Source organism: Rhinopithecus bieti, unplaced genomic scaffold (assembly GCF_001698545.2).
Source record: "Rhinopithecus bieti isolate Rb0 unplaced genomic scaffold, ASM169854v2 scaffold_30732, whole genome shotgun sequence".
Classification (NCBI taxonomy): domain Eukaryota; kingdom Metazoa; phylum Chordata; class Mammalia; order Primates; family Cercopithecidae; genus Rhinopithecus; species Rhinopithecus bieti.
Window position 1 is genome coordinate 2895204 of NW_016814045.1, and position 20143 is coordinate 2915346.

At 46.4% G+C, this 20143-nt stretch overlaps 1 protein-coding gene across 3 annotated transcripts in view; it reads right to left on the reverse strand.

Moving 5' to 3' along the window:
- Positions 1-20143, reverse strand: part of SLIT3 (slit guidance ligand 3) — a 669050-nt gene that overhangs the window by 141508 nt on the left and 507399 nt on the right. For all 3 annotated transcript variants that reach the window (XM_017849419.1, XM_017849421.1, XM_017849420.1), the window contains 3 exons: positions 13612-13683; positions 7618-7689; positions 3942-4013 (listed from right to left, as the gene is read on the reverse strand). In XM_017849419.1, coding sequence (XP_017704908.1) covers positions 3942-4013; positions 7618-7689; positions 13612-13683 — 216 coding nt within the window. The remainder of the gene's footprint in view (positions 1-3941; positions 4014-7617; positions 7690-13611; positions 13684-20143) is intronic.

Consider the following 20143-nt stretch of genomic DNA (forward strand, 5'->3'; position numbering starts at 1 on the left):
CTATGAGCCTGGGTGGGCAGGGCAATGCAGAGGAGCAAGACCGTTCACCCTGAGCTTCCAGTGAGGAGGAAGACAGGTAATTTCTCTAATAACTGAGCTGCTCCCACCCCTGGAGTTGGGATCATGTGCCAAGTGATATGTCCTGTTCTCACCTTGGGTTCTGAGATGCCTCCATGTGGGATATTTCAATTCTAAACATCCTTCCTAGTGTCCAAATGGGCACCAACTCACTTCCTAGCAGCCAATTTTAAGGATGGAAGCTGCCAGATTACCTTGCATCCCCAAAAGACAATAAGGGTTGCTAGTAATAAACAATAAATGCGTATTTATACAATGAATGGCTGCAGGAACTGAACATGTTTAGGATTAATTATAGGAAGACATACTAGCTATTTTCAAACATCTGAAGACAATGATAACAGACTTTTCTGAGTTTTCTAGAAACCATTACTGATGTTTAGCATAAGAAAGAGCTTTCTCGGCCGGGCGCGGTGGCTCAAGCCTGTAATCCCAGCACTTTGGGAGGCCGAGACGGGTGGATCATGAGGTCAGGAGATCGAGACCATCCTGGCTAATACGGTGAAACCCCGTCTCTACTAAAAAAATACAAAAAACTAGCCGGGCGACGAGGCGGGCGCCTGTAGTCCCAGCTACTGGGGAGGCTGAGACAGCAGAATGGCGTGAACCCAGGAGGCGGAGCTTGCAGTGACCTGAGAGCCGGCCACTGCACTCCAGTCTGGGTGGCAGAGCAAGACTCCATCTCAAAAAAAAAAAAAAAAAAAAGAAAGAGCTTTCTCACCTTCCAACTAGGCAGTGAGGACTTATCAGAGGAACCATCAGCAAATGAGTGACAGGAGGATTTGTGAGAGCGTGCATGGGAGGGATTCCTGTCCTAGCCAAGTAGGAGGCTGTGCTTGGAGCCCTGAGATTCCTTTGAACGCTAAGATTTTGGAACTTAAACTGAAGGGGGTAACTCTTGTGAGGCTCTAGGGGACCAGGGACAGAATATCATGTTTAGGACAGCTGAGGCTTGTTCCTTGTGGATGCACTTACTGCAGCCTCTAAAAAATGGAGACATTCTCTCCAGAATGGCCAAGAATTTTGGGCATTTGCCCAAAGGAACACACCAAGAAAAACTCCCAGGAGGCTGGCTGTGTACATACTGGACTGGGCAAGTTTGATAGGATGGCCAAAAAGTCTAGAGGAGTAAGGGAAGTGGGGAGGCAGGCAGGAGAAGCAACTACAGTGTACCCACTTTATTATAGCCAGCATCACCACAAGTGCCAGCAAGGAAATCTCCAGGGCCACTTCGTGTGGCAGAGGCAGTTCAGCTTTGCGAGTACCCATACTTTGAGAGATGGAATGAGAAGAAAAAATGCAAACCTCTCACAAAGAGCCTCTGAGTCAAAGGAGAGGAAAATTACCCTGACTACCAGGGTATTCTCATCAGAGCCTTCTTATCGGTGTCTCCAGTCTAACAGGGAGAAATCCAATCTACAGCAGGCTGAACACTAAATTAGATTGAATCAGGGCCTGCTTTCCAACCACCCAATGGCAGGTCAAAACCCAGTGACAGCTACTTGAGTCCCAGTGACTGGCTCTTTCTGGTAAGGCCCGCCTGAGTTGTGTCAACTCTTGGTTTCAAGAGAGGAGAGATGCTTCCTCTTTAACTCAAGCTACTTGATTCCATCTGCTCAAAATGGTGACATTAAACTGGAGTTGCCTTCCCAACCCATGCAAACTCCTGTTAGTTCTATTAACCTCATGACTGCTATCAGCTTGGAGCTGAGATACACATCTTTTTTTTTTTTTAATTTATTTTATTTTTTTATTTTTTTGATATTTTTTTTTGAGTTTTAAAACAACTTTAAGATATAATTCACCTACCATACAGTTCACCCATGCAAAGTATACAATTCACAGTTTCTTAGTATAGTCACAGAGTTGTATAACCATCACCACCAATAATTTTAGAACATTTTTATGACCCTGAAAAGAAACTCTGCATCCCTAAGCTATCATCGACCAGTTTCTCCCTTTTTACTCAGCTCTAGGGAACCACCAGTCTCCTTTGATTGGAGATACACATCTTTTTAAGTATACATGCACTGTGCTAGGCACTGTGATGCACATTCTGTGTCTCCTTAATCTGTGCAAAGTCATTTTCCTTCCTGCACACAAACACAGATTATAAAAGGAAAATCACACCAGCTTGGTGGAACACAACACTGCCAAATTCACCTCAAGGTGGACACTATTGATACTCTTCTTTCAAGGGATTAATAGCTACTACAGTTAACTAGCCTTATGGTGGCAGTTATAATGTACAGTTTCTTTGCTACAAGCAAAGAATACCATCTGTGAAACACCCATCTCCCTGCAGAGCCCTGGCCTGTCATTCTAACACACAGCCTTAAAAGCCCGCCAAAGGCTGGGACCATTGAACGGAAATGTGCCCACACAGAGACACACAGAGTGGGGCAGACAGGAAGGCAGAGATGAGGGAGATGCAGAGAAAGAGACTTTTCTCTCTCTTGCTTTCAGCTTCACTGAAACAAGCTTCATTGCTGGTATGACAGTTCTGCTCCCTGGAAACTTGCTGGGCATCTCATGCCTACATAATTCACATTATTGTGTGTTCTGGGAGAATCTGTCCAGAGCTGAGTCTTAAAGGACATGGGAAAGGTAGAGGAAAGATGTGAGAAGAAAGGGCTGGAGGAAAACTCTCACTCCCTCCTTGAAGAATCCCTGGGCATCAACCACATCCCTTGTTCCTCTCTTCTTCTTTGCTCTTGTGCCTGCTACCGCTTTGGAGCCCCAGCTTGAGCCCTGGCCCGCAAACCCATGCTATGGGTCATCTGAACTGCACGTGGGAGGTGGGGAGGTGAAGGCCTCTTCCTCACTGCCTGTGACTTGGAGGTGATTTTAAAAAGACACACACACACCCCTGCAAACATACATCATGTGCTATTCAGAGGGCTGGGAGGTTTCTGAATGAAGGGCATGGCCATGTACGTTCTTTTCCAGTTTTCATACCTGTTCTGCTGTGTGACTGGGGGAGAGTCATGTACCTCTCTGAGAGTTGGTCTTCTCCATTGCTTAAAGGACACTCAAGATCAGTTCCTAATACCCAGAGGAATTGTGATGGTCACAGAGCAAACATGCACATGCATGCACACACACAGATACACACACTCCCACACCCATGGTACATGTGTGTAGATGCTATAGCTGCCTCATCACAAATCATAGATGATTCTACCAGCACAGAAGTTAAACTATACTATGAGCTAAATTCCTTTCCTTCCTTCTCCATATCAGAGTTCAATTATCTTCTTCAAACATTTAAGCGCAAATGACCAGAATGAAATAAATGCAAACAAATAATCCCTGAGCTTAAAATTCGAGGCAACAAACCTTCCTTTAAATTAAGTAAACACTCCCCTCCACCCTGTCTTTCCCAGATGGAGTCACATTGGTGACTGATTCTGCTCCTCTTGAATTATTCCCCCCGCCCCACCCCTCTTCAAGGTCACATGTCCATCAGCAGCTCTGTCTCAGCTTTAGTACTGGAATTTAGTGTGTGAATGTTTTAGTTCCCTACATTCTTAGCACACTACTGAAAAATGTTTTCTTTTGTTGGATTTGACTCTTTCCTAATTTCTAGCCCCAAACCCTATGCTTAGTATCTTCATGCCTGGGCCAGGGCCCTCAGCTCTATCATCTGGGTTTGTGCACACTGACCTCAGTTTTCCTCTGCCCACTCGCTGGCTCTCCTTTCACAAAATAGGAAATGGGGTGAAGCGTGGACAGCTCAAAAATTATTTTTCTCTTTTGTCTGCACATAGTCAAAAGAACTCTTCAGAGCATGACTCAAAGTTTTCAGGTGGGAGCCTTCCAACAGTACCAAAGACACAAACAGTGACAAGGTTCCTACTCACAGCAGCTGTAGGGACACCAGCCCATCAAATAGTCCCTTGGCAATCTCGGTGATCTTGTTCCCATAGAGGACCCTGAAAGAGAGAAGGAGAAGACAGCAATCACCACAGATGTGAGGCCACCAGAACCCAGTCCTGCAGGAAGCCATCACCTCGGCCAGTTCTGGGTATGAGATCTCAGGACAACCCCTTCCACGGCCTGCCTCATCCCTTCTCATCAGTGAGACAGAGGCAGCCAAGAGCAGCCAGGGGCTGGAAGGGCAGGTTGTCTGGGAGGTGAGGAGAAATGGGCTCTATCCTGCTCCATTCCTGGGCAACCTAGCCCAAGACATAATCCCCAACAGGAAGAAGCGGTCTCTGTGGTATCTCCCTAAGCTGCTAATATGACTCACACCCCAGCAATAAATACACAGCGTGGGAGACTGGCCCTGTGTCTTCAATGGGTATTGATCAGGTTGAGCCCAGCCTACAGGACGTTTCCTTTTAATATCCCTTTGCATCTTAGGAATTTCTAAGCTGAGTCATTTAATCATCCATCTAGACAGGGCTTTGTGCATCTGGGGTCATCTCCAGATGGTGCAGGGACTGCTGAGTCAAGGACTGACTCTCAGGAAAAACTAGGGAGCTTTGCTGTCTCACAGTAATGGCAGCTTTTACTTTCTATCCACTTTTCCTATTCTTTGAGTTCCAGGAACCTAGGAACTCAGAACCCTTTTACCCCTTTCTCCTACGGGCCTCCAGTGACCCTCATACTGCTGTCTCTGATTCAAGGGTCTCGTCTTTGGTGTCTTGGTGAGGCTGGGGAGGAAGGCTACTGGGTCTCCCACTCCAGCACAGTGCTCAGGGGCATCTCTGTGCCTGGCCCTTGCTGGTGCTCTGCACAGGCACCAGAGAAGCTCGGCTGGCCTCTCTCTGCTCCCATCCACAGCACAGGCTTTGCTGTCTCTTGGGTCCAGACTCCTCTGTGACCCAGGGAACTGAGCATAGGAGAGTTTGGTTGTTTTTCTCAAGTCCTCTCCAGAGCCCTGAAGTGCACGGAATGCATGCAATATTCCATTTTCACTCGGATCACAATCCAGGCTGTTATCTTTCTTTGGGGAGACAAAATATTAGGATGCGGAAATGGTAAATGGGTGCGATAAACCAAACCCCCCTTTTCCAGACGCCACTGGGAGTGAAGAGTGAATGTCTCCGTCAGCCTACGGGTGTGTTTCATTAATGTTTCAACAAATTAATGACTAAATAAAAGTCAGCATGATAGCTCAGGCGCACATTTGTAATTCATATTAATGCCCCACCACTCACTGTGCCAAATGCAGTAATGTCCCTGTCTGCCCGTCTCAGCTGATGTCAGGACTTCTAGTGTAGCAGAAGCTGGGGGGCTTGGGGCAGAGGGGTCCTCACACCACCCGCCATGCCTTGGGAGGGCAGGCCTCTGAGCCCAGTGCGTCAAAACCACTGGGAGTGGAGGTGGGCTGAGGCTCTCCTGCCTGTGTGCTCACCTCAGGCATCTGGGTGTACACCTGTCTGACTTCCCACCCCAGGTCTTGCCTTGACTACCTTATTCTTGCCTTTCAGGTCTGAGCTCAAACATCTCTTCCTTGGGAGATGTCTCTTTAATATTTTAATGTTTTATACCACCTCTTACCCTATTTTAGTTTCTTCCTATCACTTCTCTTTATGTCACATTACATTACTTAAATATTTATTTAATTTTAATTTTTTCTGCCTCCCTCCCCTGCACCTCCCATTTTCCTTGCACGTAGGCCCCATGAATGTAGTGACGTTATATGGCTTTTCATGACTGGGTCTCTAGACCCCAAAATAGAACAGAGTCTAGCACAATAAATATTTGTTGAATGAATGAATGCACACACAGGTAAGGAGTAACGGCTCTCCAGCCCTTTACCTTGGCTGCTCCTGAGCTGGGATTGGGTGTGTTTGTGTTCAACGGTAAGCTCTGTCAGGCCAAGGATCCTGCGTGTTCACTTCACTGCCATACTCGCAGTGCCTATAATACTGCCAGTACACAGTAGGCATCTACTGCGTGGATGAATGAATACATCGGGAGTGAGAGGTGCTTCACTTAAACAATGCTCACATGTATTTCAGAATCGGGCAGCAGCACGTCAGTTTCATGTTTGGCAACCAGATTTTGAATTCCTTTTCCTACGAGACAGGAAGCACCTCATTGCCCTCAGACTGTCTCCAAATCCTGGCTGAGGGAAACCAGACAAGGGAAGAGAGAGGGTGGGGGCAGAGACAGGATCCTGGTGGCAGACGGCCCCTCTCCCTTCTCCTCTGTGATCTTCAGCACAAGCAGACACTAATCTCACACATGGTCCCATCTTTGATATCCCAACCAGATGTTCTATTCGATAAATGAAACTAATTTACTCTGCAAGCAGCAGGCAACAGCTGAATCAGAGACTTCCCAGTCCTCATCTCCTTCCTGGTGGGATGAGGCCAGGTGGGGGAAAATGCACATCTTGTTACCTGTCCACTCATAAATTAGGTAAACAGGCTGCATGGCTGCATGGAGAGGCAAAATATAGACAGACTGATCAAGAGTGTGGGTTCTGGAGTCAGACAGCGCGGGTTCAAATCTTGCCTTTCCTACCTGTTACTGTGGACTTTGGATAAGTCACATTTCTGAATAAGTAAATGGTTGAATAAAACAAGATTTTTTTTTGGCATATTAACTCTGTGCCAAATACACAGAGGTGCTAGGGATACCTCCATGAACAAAACAGATAACAATCCCTGTCTTGGTGGAGCTTAGGTTGCCCAAGTTCTTTAGCTGTAAAAGCGAGATGACAATATATTTTATATTTTAGGTTGTGGTGAGGACTAAACCTGACAGACTCCTAGAACAGTAGCTGGTACCCAGTCAACGCTCAGTAAACGGTGCTAATTATTGTTTTACTGTACACACGATCATCACTGGATGTGTTAGGTGGGAATGGGATCACTGTCCCTGTCCTGCCTACTAAGAAGCATCCAGAGAAGGCTCAAGTGACTTCCCTATGCCACACACGAGTCACTGACAGAATGAGGACATTCTATACCTTCCTGCCCGCAGGGGTCTCGGAACTCCTGGTGGATGAGGTGGATGAAGCTTTGCTTCCTACCAGTGGGTTGCCTATGGCTTTCAAAATCAAAGACAGGAAGGGCTATAGGATGGGGTGGATTTTTTTTAGGACAATGGCCACGAAGGTGGTCTGGAGAGAAAGCCTGAAAATCAGCCGAAGAAAATGAGCTCCTCACTTGGTGAGGCCACGCAAATGGGTGGGATGCGGTAACAAACACGCATCACCATCTCTCTTTACACCAGAAAGACAGCGCTGCGGTGGCATGTGGGGCGGGAGTGGGACGTGGGGTGGGAGGGGGATGTGAGGTTGGAGTAGAAGATGCATTCGAATTAGAAGCCAATAACTGGGAAAGCTGCTAGGCACTTAATCAATAAAAATAATGCATTTGGGTTGTAGAAATATTCCCCAAGATCAATTTCCCCTGAAGAAATATTTGTTTCTTTTACCAGGTTGCCACAAGTGTGTAAGGGAACATAAAGTCTTGATAAACACCTCCTGAAAAATACGGTCGCGTCTCTCTTCCCCACAGCGCCCCCCGCCCCCCCAACCACCAACCACCCTCAGCCCCCGGCTCGGGCCCCACTTACAGTGAAGTGAGTGATTTCAGGCCCTGGAAGGCATCTGGAGCAATATCCGATATCTGATTCTTGCTGATGTCTCTGAAAACATTAACGGTAAAGTCTGAGAATGTGGCTCAAAGGTGCGATAACGGTCACTCCTAAGTGTGAATCAAGCATTTCAGGCATTCAAAATGGTAAGGATTAATTAATCAATCAAGCAATTCATTTATTCACAGTGCAAGAGAAGGAGCTTAAAGACCCTTCAGTTCAACTATCTCATGACAAAGTGCATCACGTTTACATCACTCTTCTTGGTTTTCAAAGAATACTCACCCGCAGCATCTTGACCAGGACACAAGGCTGTGAACACGTGAGCCATCATTTTGTAGGTGGAAAATAGAACCCAGTCAAATTAGGGCCTTACGTCTCATTACCAAGCAACGAATGGCACAGATGAAACAGGAACCGGCTTCACCCAACCAACCACAGGCCAGGGTTCCGGTAGGCATCTTCTTGCCTCATGCCTCAGCAGCTGCTCATTTTTCTCCCAGAAAGCCCTGAGTCATTTCACCTCCCCAGTGACTTTTCCTCCCTGACCTGAAAGCAGGTTTTGAGCAGTGACTTAAGTCTCTGTCTGGTCCAGTGCAAGCTCTAGGCTGTGTGATGTAAGCACATCCTGGGATTCTCAGGGGACGCCTTGGAGATGTGGGCTTGTCACTGGCTGGCAGTGTGTGCCTCACCCGGGAGCAAGCCCAGGGCATGAGAATGTCCCAGGCTTTGGATAATGTGAGCAAGAGGGATGCTGTGGGCCAGGAGAATTCTATTAATGCTGGGCCTGGGGCCTGGGGCAGCTAACCTGGCTTTGCAGGTGCAGAGGAATCTCCTCGACCCTGGCTCCTTCCCAGAGGCCCTGAGGTTGGTCAATTGCTGGCATCCCAGTGACTTCTGAGAACCCAGACACCAGTTCTTGCTAATGGCCCTTCACTGAGGGGAAATTCTTTCTCTTAGAGTCATTAGCTCAGGGATGGCCTCTGAGCTCCTGTCACTGGAAGGAGAGATGCTCCAATTTCCTGTGATATCAAACCTCTCCAGTTCTTTTTCTTTAACAAAATAAATCAATGGGTCTTTGCTTTTGTGCAGAAGTGGGAGAGCTGGGGTCTTGGAAGGTCAACAAGGAGGTGAGGAGAGAATATGGAGAAAAAAAGTACAACAGAGCAGATTCTTAAGCAATTGACTCCAGCAAGGCCAGCCACTCCAGCCTCCCAACCTCTTAAGCACATGCAGTGGGAATCTTCCTGAGCCTGTTTCCTTCCTTCTTCTAACAGACTTCAAAAGAACCACACCACAACCTTTGCCGAGGCCTCTGCTTCCTCCCCTCCCTGCCTCCAAAGCTTGTACTTTGAACGATATTTCACAGGTTAAGGCTTCTACAGTACAGCTGTCTAGTTTATCCCTTTAGCTGGCAAAATCACCTCCAACAAATCCGCAGATTGCGCTCACAAACTCGTCAGCTTACATCGGGCTTTTCTTCCGAGCTCCGATTTTGTTTAAGGGTCTTAACAAGCAAATACTGTGGATTATCCTAATCTTACTTGCCCTCAGCGTGGCTGCCTATGCAAAGCATTCCAGGCAAGCACGAAGGATCTGTTCAGACTGGACTAGTGGGAGGGCCTGTGTTGTCTTTTTTCCCCCCGATTATGAATTGTCCCTTCAAGGTGCTGAGACCTCTAGTTGCAAGAGGAAGCTCTGTGGCCATCAGGGAAACCCTCTGCTTTAGCTTTGGGAGGGCAAACTGGTTTTCAGTCCATGACTAGACTTCTGGACCCATCTCTCCCTACAGTATGAGGTGAGATGCCTCACGGTTTGGAGGTGATGGACAGTGGGAATCGGAGAAATGATAGATAGTTTAGCTGGGAATTGACCTTGGTCATTTTGTCTTTTTTATTTTTATAAAAACTGTATATTTAGGCTGGTCCAAAGGTAGTGAGTTCTCTCAATGGATTGTTCACAGTCAGTTACAGATCAAACTCCTTGTTCTACTCTTTCCTCCTTTTTCACTACTGTACTCAACTAGTCTTTTAAAAAATGTATTCAAATTTGGGGTGCAACACAATGTTTTGATATATGCTTTCATTGTGGAATAGCTAAATCAAGATACTTAGCATAGGCATTACCTCACATGCTTATCATTTATTTGTGGTGAGAACACTTAAAATCTATTCTCTGACCTATTTTCAAGTATAAGATACACTGTTGTTAACTACATTCACCATGTTGTATAATACAATGGATCTCTTGAACTTACTCCTGTCTACCTGAAATTTTGCATCCTTTGGCGAACGTCTCCGTCATCTTCATCTCCACCCCACCCCTGCCCCACCAGCCTCTGAACATCACCATTCTACTTTCTGCTTCTAAGAGTTCAGCTCTGTTTAGATTCCATGTATAAGTGAGAACATTTAGCACACTTTGTCTTAATTCTTAATTCTGCAAGAAGGAAACAGCAGCCCTGAGAGGTGAAGTACCTGAGCCCTAAGTGACTGGACACAGCCATTTGGGCACAGAGCAAGCATCTCAAGTCTCCTATCAGCTCAAGGACCCCTCTGCTCTTTTGTTGTGATGGATGCACAACATGGGGCACTGAGGTGGAAGGCAGCTGGGAGATGGCTCCAGTTGCCCACTGATCTCCATGCTTGACCCTGTCCCTAGCCACAGCAGCTGCCCCTAGAACTGATTCTGGGCACTGGGATGACTCTTCACCAGTGCTTCTCAAACCTCATGAGGGTGTAGATTAAAAATGCACTGCAGAGAGTCTGATTTGTAGGCTGGGAGGTTGGGGCGAGGAATCTGTATATGTAACACATCTCCAGGTGATTCCCATGTAGGTGGTCCCTAGGTCATAAACTTCAGGCCACGATGTTTTAGAAAATGGTCTCAGACCCACCTTGGTCCTCTGGGGCTTATAAACTGGATGACCAAGAAGGGGTAGCTTTTCCAGACTGTTTGGAATAGAGGTGGCAAATTCAAGTGCCTACAAGTGTCATGCAGGGAATGTAAGTGTGAGACACTAGGAAGTCCTGGAGCTTGTGGAACAAGTTGCTCTAAGAGCATGTAAAAGAAAAGAACTCCCAACACCCCATTCTGGCACAATAATAGAGATCCCAGGTGTCAGGCCTACCAGTTAGTTAACCAAACTTGCAAGACCAAGGGGCTGCCTCTAGTGCTTTTTACTGCTTCTCTGTGTCTTCTCTGCTTTGATACAGATTGAGTATCCCTAATCCCAAAATCCAAAATCTGAAATGCTCCAAAATCTGAAACTTTCTGAGCATGGACATGATGTCACAAGTGGAAAATTCCACACCTGACCTCATGTGACTGATGGGTTGCAGTCAAAACTTCGTGTCATGCACCAAATTATTAAAAACTTCATATAAATTACCTTCAGCCTATGTGTGTAAGCTGTATATGAAACATAAATAAGTTTCATATTTAGACTTGGATCCCATTCTCAAGATATCTCATTACACACAAAAATATTCCAAACTCTGAAAAATTCAGAACTCTGAAAGGCCTTTGGCCCCAAGCATTTTGGATAAGGAATACTCAACCTTTTAGTTTGTACTAGGAATGCTTTTTATACTAAGGTGACCACTAGGAATAGGCAGAGACAAAGCCATTCATTCAGGGAGAATTCTTTTCTTTTCTCCCTCCTCCCCTTTCTTCTTTTCTTTTCTTTTCTTTTTTCTTTTTTGGTAAGAGATAAGAGCAGGATGTGGTTCAGCCACAGTTGAGTGGGGAACTTCCTTCTGTTAGTTATTAGGGATAAACTGGTCATGTATATTTAGGAAAACTTAGGGTTTTGAAATCCATTCTCATCAGGGACCCTACCTCTCCCAAGCCACTGACTGCACTTCAGTCTAGGTTTCTGAAGTTCCATTAGTCGAAAATTTTTAAGTGTGCTCTCTTCTCTATTGCCATCCTCTTGGGGAAAAAAAGGGCATCATAATAAACATCAGTAGCATCATAAGTGATCAAAAATTAAATTCACTTTCCAGGTCGTGACTGAGAAGGTCTTATGAATTCTGAATGCACAGATCATGGCAAGTCCAATAGGATGGAGAAGGAACAGTAAAACATAGTCAAGCTTTAAATTACCTGGACTTCACAAAAAATTAGAGCAGTAACTTAAATCATGCAAGAGATATAGGTTGGGGCAGTGACTGAACTTGTCATTTTTCACTGAAATTACTATCTGGCTGCATAATCAAGCTGAGCTTTAAAAATGAATTGGGGGGGTGCATGGAGAGTGGGCTGGGGAAGCAGGGACACCAGGAGATTAATGGCCCAAGGTTTTAAATATTAAGGCCTATATTTATACAGCTCCTCCAGCAGGAATGCTGCCAAGGGGAGGGAAGAAGTACGTGCTTCAAGCTGCCTCATTATATTGGTTTCCACTTCTGGAATTGCACCAGGAGAAAAGCTTGTTTGGTTTGGATTTCCAGGGAGATGGGAAGTTGGCTTCCCGAGATCTGAGGGTAAAGCCTACCAATGCCACTGTTTCGCAGGGATATTTATTTTTAACATAAAAGGAATCAGCAGACACTTAACCTCTTTAATGTGGGCCCTCCCACTCAAGGGAAAGCAATGAATCAGCCTCGTGTGGAAGGAAGAAGCAGGACCGAGTCCATGCATATTTCTACCTGACTCTCTCCTTCCTCTGTAGGAGGGTGAGGTGCAGGGAGGGGGGCGGTGTGCAAAAAGAGTAAGTGGAATGAAAAAATGAAAACAGCAACTTGGTTACTGGGCTCTACTAAATGATTTCCTAGCCTGAAAAAGGGAAGGAGTATCTGTCCAGAATTTTAATACCTGAGATGGCAATGGTTGGGCTGTTTCTGAATCCTACTGGCTTCCCTGCAGAGCCCCCAGCTCTGAGTGACTCACAGAGCAGTGCTCAAGGTTGTCATGGGATGGGGAAGAATGATGACATTGTCACATGGTGGGGATGAGGGCAGTGATGCAATGGTGCTGTCCAAGCTGCCGTGGTGAGGAAGGAACAGCAGGGTTGGTGTCACCGGGCATTGATGTGATGCAGTGGTGGAGTGATGTGACTTACAGAGCTAAGGGGGATGTAGGGGGTGCTCACATGTTGACCATACCCTCCCAGGCTTCTCATTTCATGCAGGAAGAACAGAAAGTCTGTACCATGGTCTAAGGATGCATGTGATCTAGTATCAACCTTTCCAACACAAGCCCCATCCTCTCCCCTCACTCGTTCCACTCCTTCTTGCTATTCCACAAACCATCGACACATGCTCCCTAAAGCCTTTTACTTGCTTTTCCTGCTGCTTGGGACAGTCTTTCCTGAGAGCTCAGGGCTCACTCCCTTCCTTCTTTTAGGCCACCTGCACATAGAGACCTTCATGGGCACACCTACCTAAAAGACCCTCCCACCATCACTGATATTCTGACTTCTGATATTTGTTTCTGTATTTTCTGTGTTCTCCCACTTGAATGCAAGCTCCATGAAAGCAGACTTAGTTTCTGTTCACTGCTCTATCCATAGATCCTTGCTTGCAGCAGACATTCACTCAGTATTTGTTACATGAATGTATGCATGGCTGTAGGGATGCTGGTGACGGTGGTGTAGACAGCTGTGGGGCCACCATCACGTCTCTGCCGAAACTCCTATTTTAGGTCCACATCACTGGAGCCAAGGGACAATAAAAACAGTGATATGGATTTTCCAGGCTAATTCATCTCTACCACCCACACAGATAATTTTACTTTGCTTTAGTTGGAGAGGCTCTTAGCACTACATGTCCAAGCCCATACACCTCACAATCTTCAGAGAATGCTTCCACATCTTACCTCCCAAGCTTAGGACAGTGTTCCAGCTCTGAAACAGAACTGCCCAGGAGGAATGGACATGGTCCGTCACCTGGACAGACTGCCCACTACACGTTGCAAACAACCCCGGAAATTGAAAACATTTGGGCTCATTTCTCCACAGGGGAAACTCACATTCGCTTCAGTTTCTTGTACTGGGTGAAGGCTCCTGCAGGGATGGATTTGATGGAGTTCTGTTCTAGGCGTCTGGGAAACAGAGCAGAGAAGAGTCAATTAACCATCCACCTGTCAACAAGTGGTCACTGAGGGCTACTGTGTTCTCTGGCCTTAAGGACAGGGAGGTCTCTCTTATCACAGGTGCACGTTCTGGTTGTGGGAGACCAGACAAAACACTGCAGCGGCCAGAGAACTCAGGTCCTAGTATATGGAGCACCTGTCCTAGGGTCTAACTCTCTTTGGAGAAAGCTGGAAAGGATGACATTTCCTTGAGGATTTTTGATTCTTGCTTATGATACACTGCCTTTGGCGGCAGCTGTTTTCTTCAGAGAAAGCTGTACAAGTAACCGAGCAGAATGCGGAATACGTCAAAGGGATAAACAGGAGGAAGAGTAAAAAGAGATGGACCATGGGCCAGCAATGCTTATCTGTCATGGAACCATGTCACCACTCAGTTAAACACTCAGCCACACTGCTAATGTGGCAGAAATGTCAATGGTTGACTTCATTTCTGGGCTTTTCCATGGGCTGTTTAAATACAGTGCAGGAACAGCCTTAACATCTTTAGGCTCCCAGCCTGACATTCATCAAACTGGCTCCCTGACATCCTGCAAGGCCCAGGGGCCCAGACTGAACCACTCCCTTGGGCTGCTGCTGGAATCTGTGGCTTTAACCTCTTATGAAGTTTCCTGAAATGCTTCCTCTCCTATTACTTTGAAAGGAACAAGAGACGCTGCAGGCCCAGGGCCCAGAACTTCCTTGGAAGAGAAGGGGCCGTGGGGAATGAGTGAGCATTTCCATTCTTTATTCTTTCATCTCTCAAATGACTTCCTGTCACCAAGAACAGGTGTGGTGGGAAACAGGCATGTGGAGGAGGCGGGGTGCTTTATTAGGGGTGATGAATGGCACCCCAGCCCAGGCTCAGGATCTCATCCTCATCCATCTCCCTTCTCTCCAAGGTGCAGATCTTTTCATCACCTCCTCATTTGGCCTTGATGCTCCCCAAACCCTCAACTGGGAAGACACACAAAAACGTGTGGCAGGGGATGTAGCGGGAACAAAAGGGATAGATGGGAAGAACGGGCTCCCTTGAAGCCTACAGCTAGTGGATGCACATTTCTGGCTGGGATGAACCCATTCATCTTGAAGAGTAATCCCCGCTGCAGAGTGGGGGAGACAGTCGTATTAATTTGTGCCTCTGCGATCTCATCTTCATTGGGGGAACAGAGTATTTGTTACTGGAACCGCTAATGGAGCAGTTTGCCAGCAATTTTCCCATTTCAAACAACATCTCAGCTGCTAATGTGGAATGGTTTGTCAGGCCAACCCATAACACAGACAAATCACTCTCCAGGCAAAAGGAAGGGGGAAAGCGGGGAGAAAGGGGAAAGGCGGGTGAGAGGAGAGAGGGAGTATCAGGACATATCATTCTTGGCTGCTGGATGAATAGAGTCTACAAATGAGACTGCCACGGTCTATTAACAATGCCTTTGTACCCTGCTGGAGGGGGGCGGGGAGTGCACTTAACCGGGAGCACAGTCACAGACCTGGTTGGCCAGCTCACAGAGAGCCACAAAAGCTTGCCACAGGGTCTCAGAGACTGTGGGCTACTGGATACAGCCACCCACAGAGACAGCAGACTCGAGACAGCCTGCCTTGCCTGAGAAGTTCCAAGGACATGCTCATTTTCAAGCTGAGCAGAGTTCAGTAGAGATTTCTTAGCCAAGGCAGCAGCTCCATGGATCTCTGGGGCTGCCAGTCAGGTGGTGCGTGCTCTCCAGGAATCCCGTCATTCACCTGCCACTGTGGCAAGGGATTTCAGCTGGATGATGCCTCCAGGGAAAGCCACTGTCTGTAACAATGGCAACCCCCTCAGTTTTTGCAAGAGGAGCCACTGCTCCCAGCTGCAGGCCAATGAGCCTATGCAAGTCAGGCCAGCACTGGGTGTGAGGTCTGTGGGCTCTCTATGCAGTTCCTAATCAATTACCCTCCATCTTAATGATGGGTGCAAGAATTGAGGGAGAGATAAATCAATGCCATGATGTGACGCTGGCCCCAAGGAGTTGGAGAATCTGGTGATAGAGGCCAGCCCAAGACGGTGCATCACAGAACCAAATTTTATTGCTACCATAATAAACATCAAGAGCCATCATTTATGAGGTCTAGTTGACTATGTCTATTATCCCTTTTAATCCTTCCACTTGTGAGGTAAACCATATCGGCCCCATTTTGCAGATGAGGAAAAGAAAACCTAGAGAAATCAAATAGCTTGTCCAAAGTGACAGGGCCAGGAACTGGCAGAACTGATATCTCTGTTTCTATCCATTGGATACACTGCCTCTGTATATTTGTGAAAACGGAGGAACTGAAGGGGACTTTCTTAAAGTCACAGAACAGTTTCAGGGATTAGGGCCCCAGGGCTTACACACTGAGACATCATGTGGCCTCTGTGGAAGTGGGTACTCAGGGAAAAGCTGCAGGAACCCAGAGAAGATGAAATATAGATGTGAATGTACATAAGACATGCAAATGAAGTGCAAAGGTGTGGCTTCCGAACAAAGAAAAAAGAATTCCAGGCTTAGCCTGTTAAGCCTGGCAGAGATCTTGCTCTGCATCCTGCACACTTGCTCACTCTGCCTTTTGGTTTTCTTTTCTTCTTCTTCTTCTTCTTTTTTTTTTTTTTTTTTTTTTTTTTTTTNAAGACCTGGTTTCTAGTTCCAGCTCTAAAACCTTATGCAAATTGCTTGAACTTTTTGAGCGTTAATTCCTTTATCTCTACAATGGAACCCTAACTGATAGGATTCTTGAGATAATGTATGGTAAAGTGCAGCATAAACTGTAAAGCCCTCTATGTAATTAAGATAACTTTTTTTTTTTCTTTTGAGACAGAGTCTCCCTTTGCCGCCCAGGCTGGAGTACAGTGGTGCAATCTCGGCTCACTGCAACCACCACCTCCTGGGTTCAAGAAAGTCTGCTGCTTCAGCCTCCCGAGTAGCTGGGATTACAGGGGGCCCCCCCCAACCAACCCCGGCTTTTTTTTTTTTTTTTTTTTTAAGAGACAGAGTCTTGCTCTGTCGCCCAGGCTAGAGTGCAGTGGTGTGATCATGGTTCACTGCAGCCTTGGATGCCTGGACTTAAGTGATCTTCCCACCTCAGCTTCCTGAGTAGATAGGACCACAGGCCCGTACTACCATGCCTGGCTAATTTTTAACTTTTATTTTTATAGAGACAGGGTCACTATGTTGGCCAGGCGTATCTCAAACTGCTGGCTTCAAGCAATCCTCCTGCCTCAGCATCCTAAAGTGCTGAGATTATAGGTGTGAGCCACCATGCCTGGTCTGGGTTTCATTCTTGTCTGCAGTCACTCAGCTTCTCAGGCTGTTTTGGGCACTGGCTGAACACCCAGCCCCTCCTGGAGTGCCAAGGCCATTGCATGATGAGGGTCAACCCTGTCCAAGGAGGCAGCAGGGATTTGTCTGTGGTGGGAGCATGGTTGTGAACACTTTGTGTACCTTCAGTGTAAAGGAAAGGAAAGGGGAGGGATAACCATCACCATCACCACCACCACCACCACCACCAAGAGCTATGATGGATCAGGTGCTCAGATGTTAGACACCAGGCTGAGAGTTTCACATGGTTTGTCTAACTTAATAGTTACATTCTATGAGGCAGGGCTTATTGGTTATTACCGCCTCCACATTAAACATGAGAAAATTGAGGCCCAGAGAGATTAAGTCACTTGCCCAAATTCACAAAGTCAGGGAGAGGCAGAGCTGGGACTCAAAGCCAACTTCATCTGATTTCAAAGCCCAAGCTCTCAATCACCAGTCTTTGCTGAATACCATTTGGAGCTGAAGGACCTTCATTTTCTTAGTCCTTTCCAGCTCGTCCACAGGGAAAATGGCCCCTTTGTCATGGGAGCAAGGTTGGAAAGTGTGCACACATGTGTGCGTGTTCACATGCAGTCTCTGTACAGCAGGTATGCCTGGAAGGCTTTGCACTTAGCCTAGTCCTGCAACCTAGAACAAGGATGCAAAGGTCCAGACTCCTAGTGTGAAAAGCTCAATGGAAAGGACAAAAAGAAGCATTCGCATCAGCAAAAACTGTCACATTTAGGGATGGTCTGAAGCCAACAGCTGATTTAGGTCTCTCTTAACTGGCACATGTGTCTTTCTTTGTCTGGTAAACATTCTTCAGGCTGCAAACTGATTTAATAGAACTAGCATAAAAACAAACATACAAATCAAACATCTGAGTGTCTTCCCGCACCAGCAAAAACAATGGGAACATCTGATGGGGATTTCAGCCATTTGTGCTCTGTATTGATTTGCCCTAGTTCCTCAGATGCTTCCTTAATGATCTGCCATTTGCAAACATGTGACTAAACACAATATATTTCTAGCAATACGGAAGTCAACATTATGTCAGGGAGACTGGCAGGGGCACGGCCGGCGCAGGGGCATGTCTGCAAGTCACCTGGTTAAAAGGTCCTGGAGTGTGTGGAAACATTGGTGGTGGTGGTGTTGATGATATGAACATCTACCATTTATTGAGGGCTTTTGATATGTCAGACACTGTCTTCCTCATACACTGGCTCAAATTATTTTTTTCCAACAGTACTATGAACCAAGTAGTATTATTAATATACCCATTTTACAGATGAGGAAATAATGGTACAAGGAGGTTAATTTTCCTAAGGTCAGATAGCTAGTGAATGGTGGAGCCTGAGTTTGAATCCAGGTTGGTCTGTTGAAGTGCCTGTGTCCTTGACCCTTAGGCTATCCTGCCTCCCACCTAGAAGACACTTTTGTGGTTTCTTAACTCTTTCCCATCTCTCTCAGCCTTCCTTGACTTGGGAACTCTTGTTAGGATGTCCAGATCACGCTGAAGGAAGGAAGCCCCTTGTTTATTCTTCCTCTAAGTCATCCTGGGCTAGTTGGATGGACCAGACAACTCAGACCCCACAAGGTTCAGTTCCTAATGCTTCCCTATGTTGGAAGAAGGCTGAAAAGGAGGGTTCCTTTTAAGGTTATGCTCTGGGCCCACCTTCTGGGGAAGTCCCTTTCTGGCCTCTCTCTTTCTTTACCATTGGTCCTCATGGTTCTTCAGAAAGGTAGACTGTTGGCTGGGCACAGTGGCTCACGCCTGTAATCCCAGCACTTTGGGAGGCTGAGGCGGTTGGATCACTTGAGGTGAGGAGTTTGAAACCAGCCTGGCCAACATGGTGAAACCCCATCTCTACTAAAAATACAAAAAATTATCTAGGCATGGTGGTGGGTGTCTGTAATCCCAGCTACTTGGGAGGCTGAGGCAGGAGAATCGCTTGAACGTGGGAGGCGGAGGCTGTAGTGAGCCGAGATCACACCATTGCACACTCTAGCCTGGGCAACGAGAGCAAAATTCTGTCTCAAAAAAAAAAAAAAAAAAAAAAGAAATAAAGAAAGGTAGAGTGTCTTAGACTCTCCCGTCCAGTTTATATGTTTGATCCATAGAGAAGATGAGGAATGGAGGCATATCTGAGAAAAGCCATTCCCAACCTGTGCTGTGTGTAGACACCTGAAATTGCCTGCAGAAAGCAGAGGTACAGACACAGCACAGAGCGAGATTTGCTTTTCTTATTCTGTGCATGTGCTCAGGTGCCACAGAGGAAATTATTTTTTTGTCTTAGAAAAAAATGGATGAAGAATTGCATGGGAACTTGAGACTAAATCATTCTATGATGACACATACATATACATGTGCATAGGTTTTTGCTTTTTACATTTTTTTAGTAGCTTCGAAACAGTGCAGTGTGCTCACTTTCTCCATGTTATGCTATTTAATCTTCACGGGAGATTTCTAGGTAGGTATGATGACCCCCTTTATGCAAAGCGGGGAACTGAATGAGGCATGAAGATGTTAAGGAATGTGCTTAAAGTAAGAGGCAGAACAGGGATTCAAACCTCCCGATATGGATCCCAAGGCTCTGTTCCTAGCCACTCTGTCTCATCAATTTCTCCTTCATACCACCTGCTCCCATGCCACCCTATCACCCCTCCTTCCATGTGGCAGTCCCACACATGGAAACCTGGTGCTCTCAAAAAATCCAAGAGTCACTGATGTCTATGATTTCTAGAACATTGCGGCTCTTTGGTTCTGTTTGCTGGTTTGTTTTGTTGTGTTTTTAATTCTGCGTGTCTTTCAAAACCCCTGGGGGCTGGTAAGAATGGAATATTTGTTATTGTTAAGTGGCTGCCTCCCTATCTCAGAGAGACAATGTGGTTAAGGTGGGGCAGGGTGAAAACTGGGGCTATTTCCCCCACCAGATGCTCTCACTTATGACTGAACATGGAAATCTGTCCATAGCCTTTCTTCATGGAAGACATTTAGCTTCCATAGCGGAAGATATGAGACACGGGATACCACCATGGGGAGATGCAGAGCAAAAGTGGAAGAAGATGGGACTCTAAGGACAGATGGTCCCTCCAGAGCTTCTGAAGACTCATAAGGG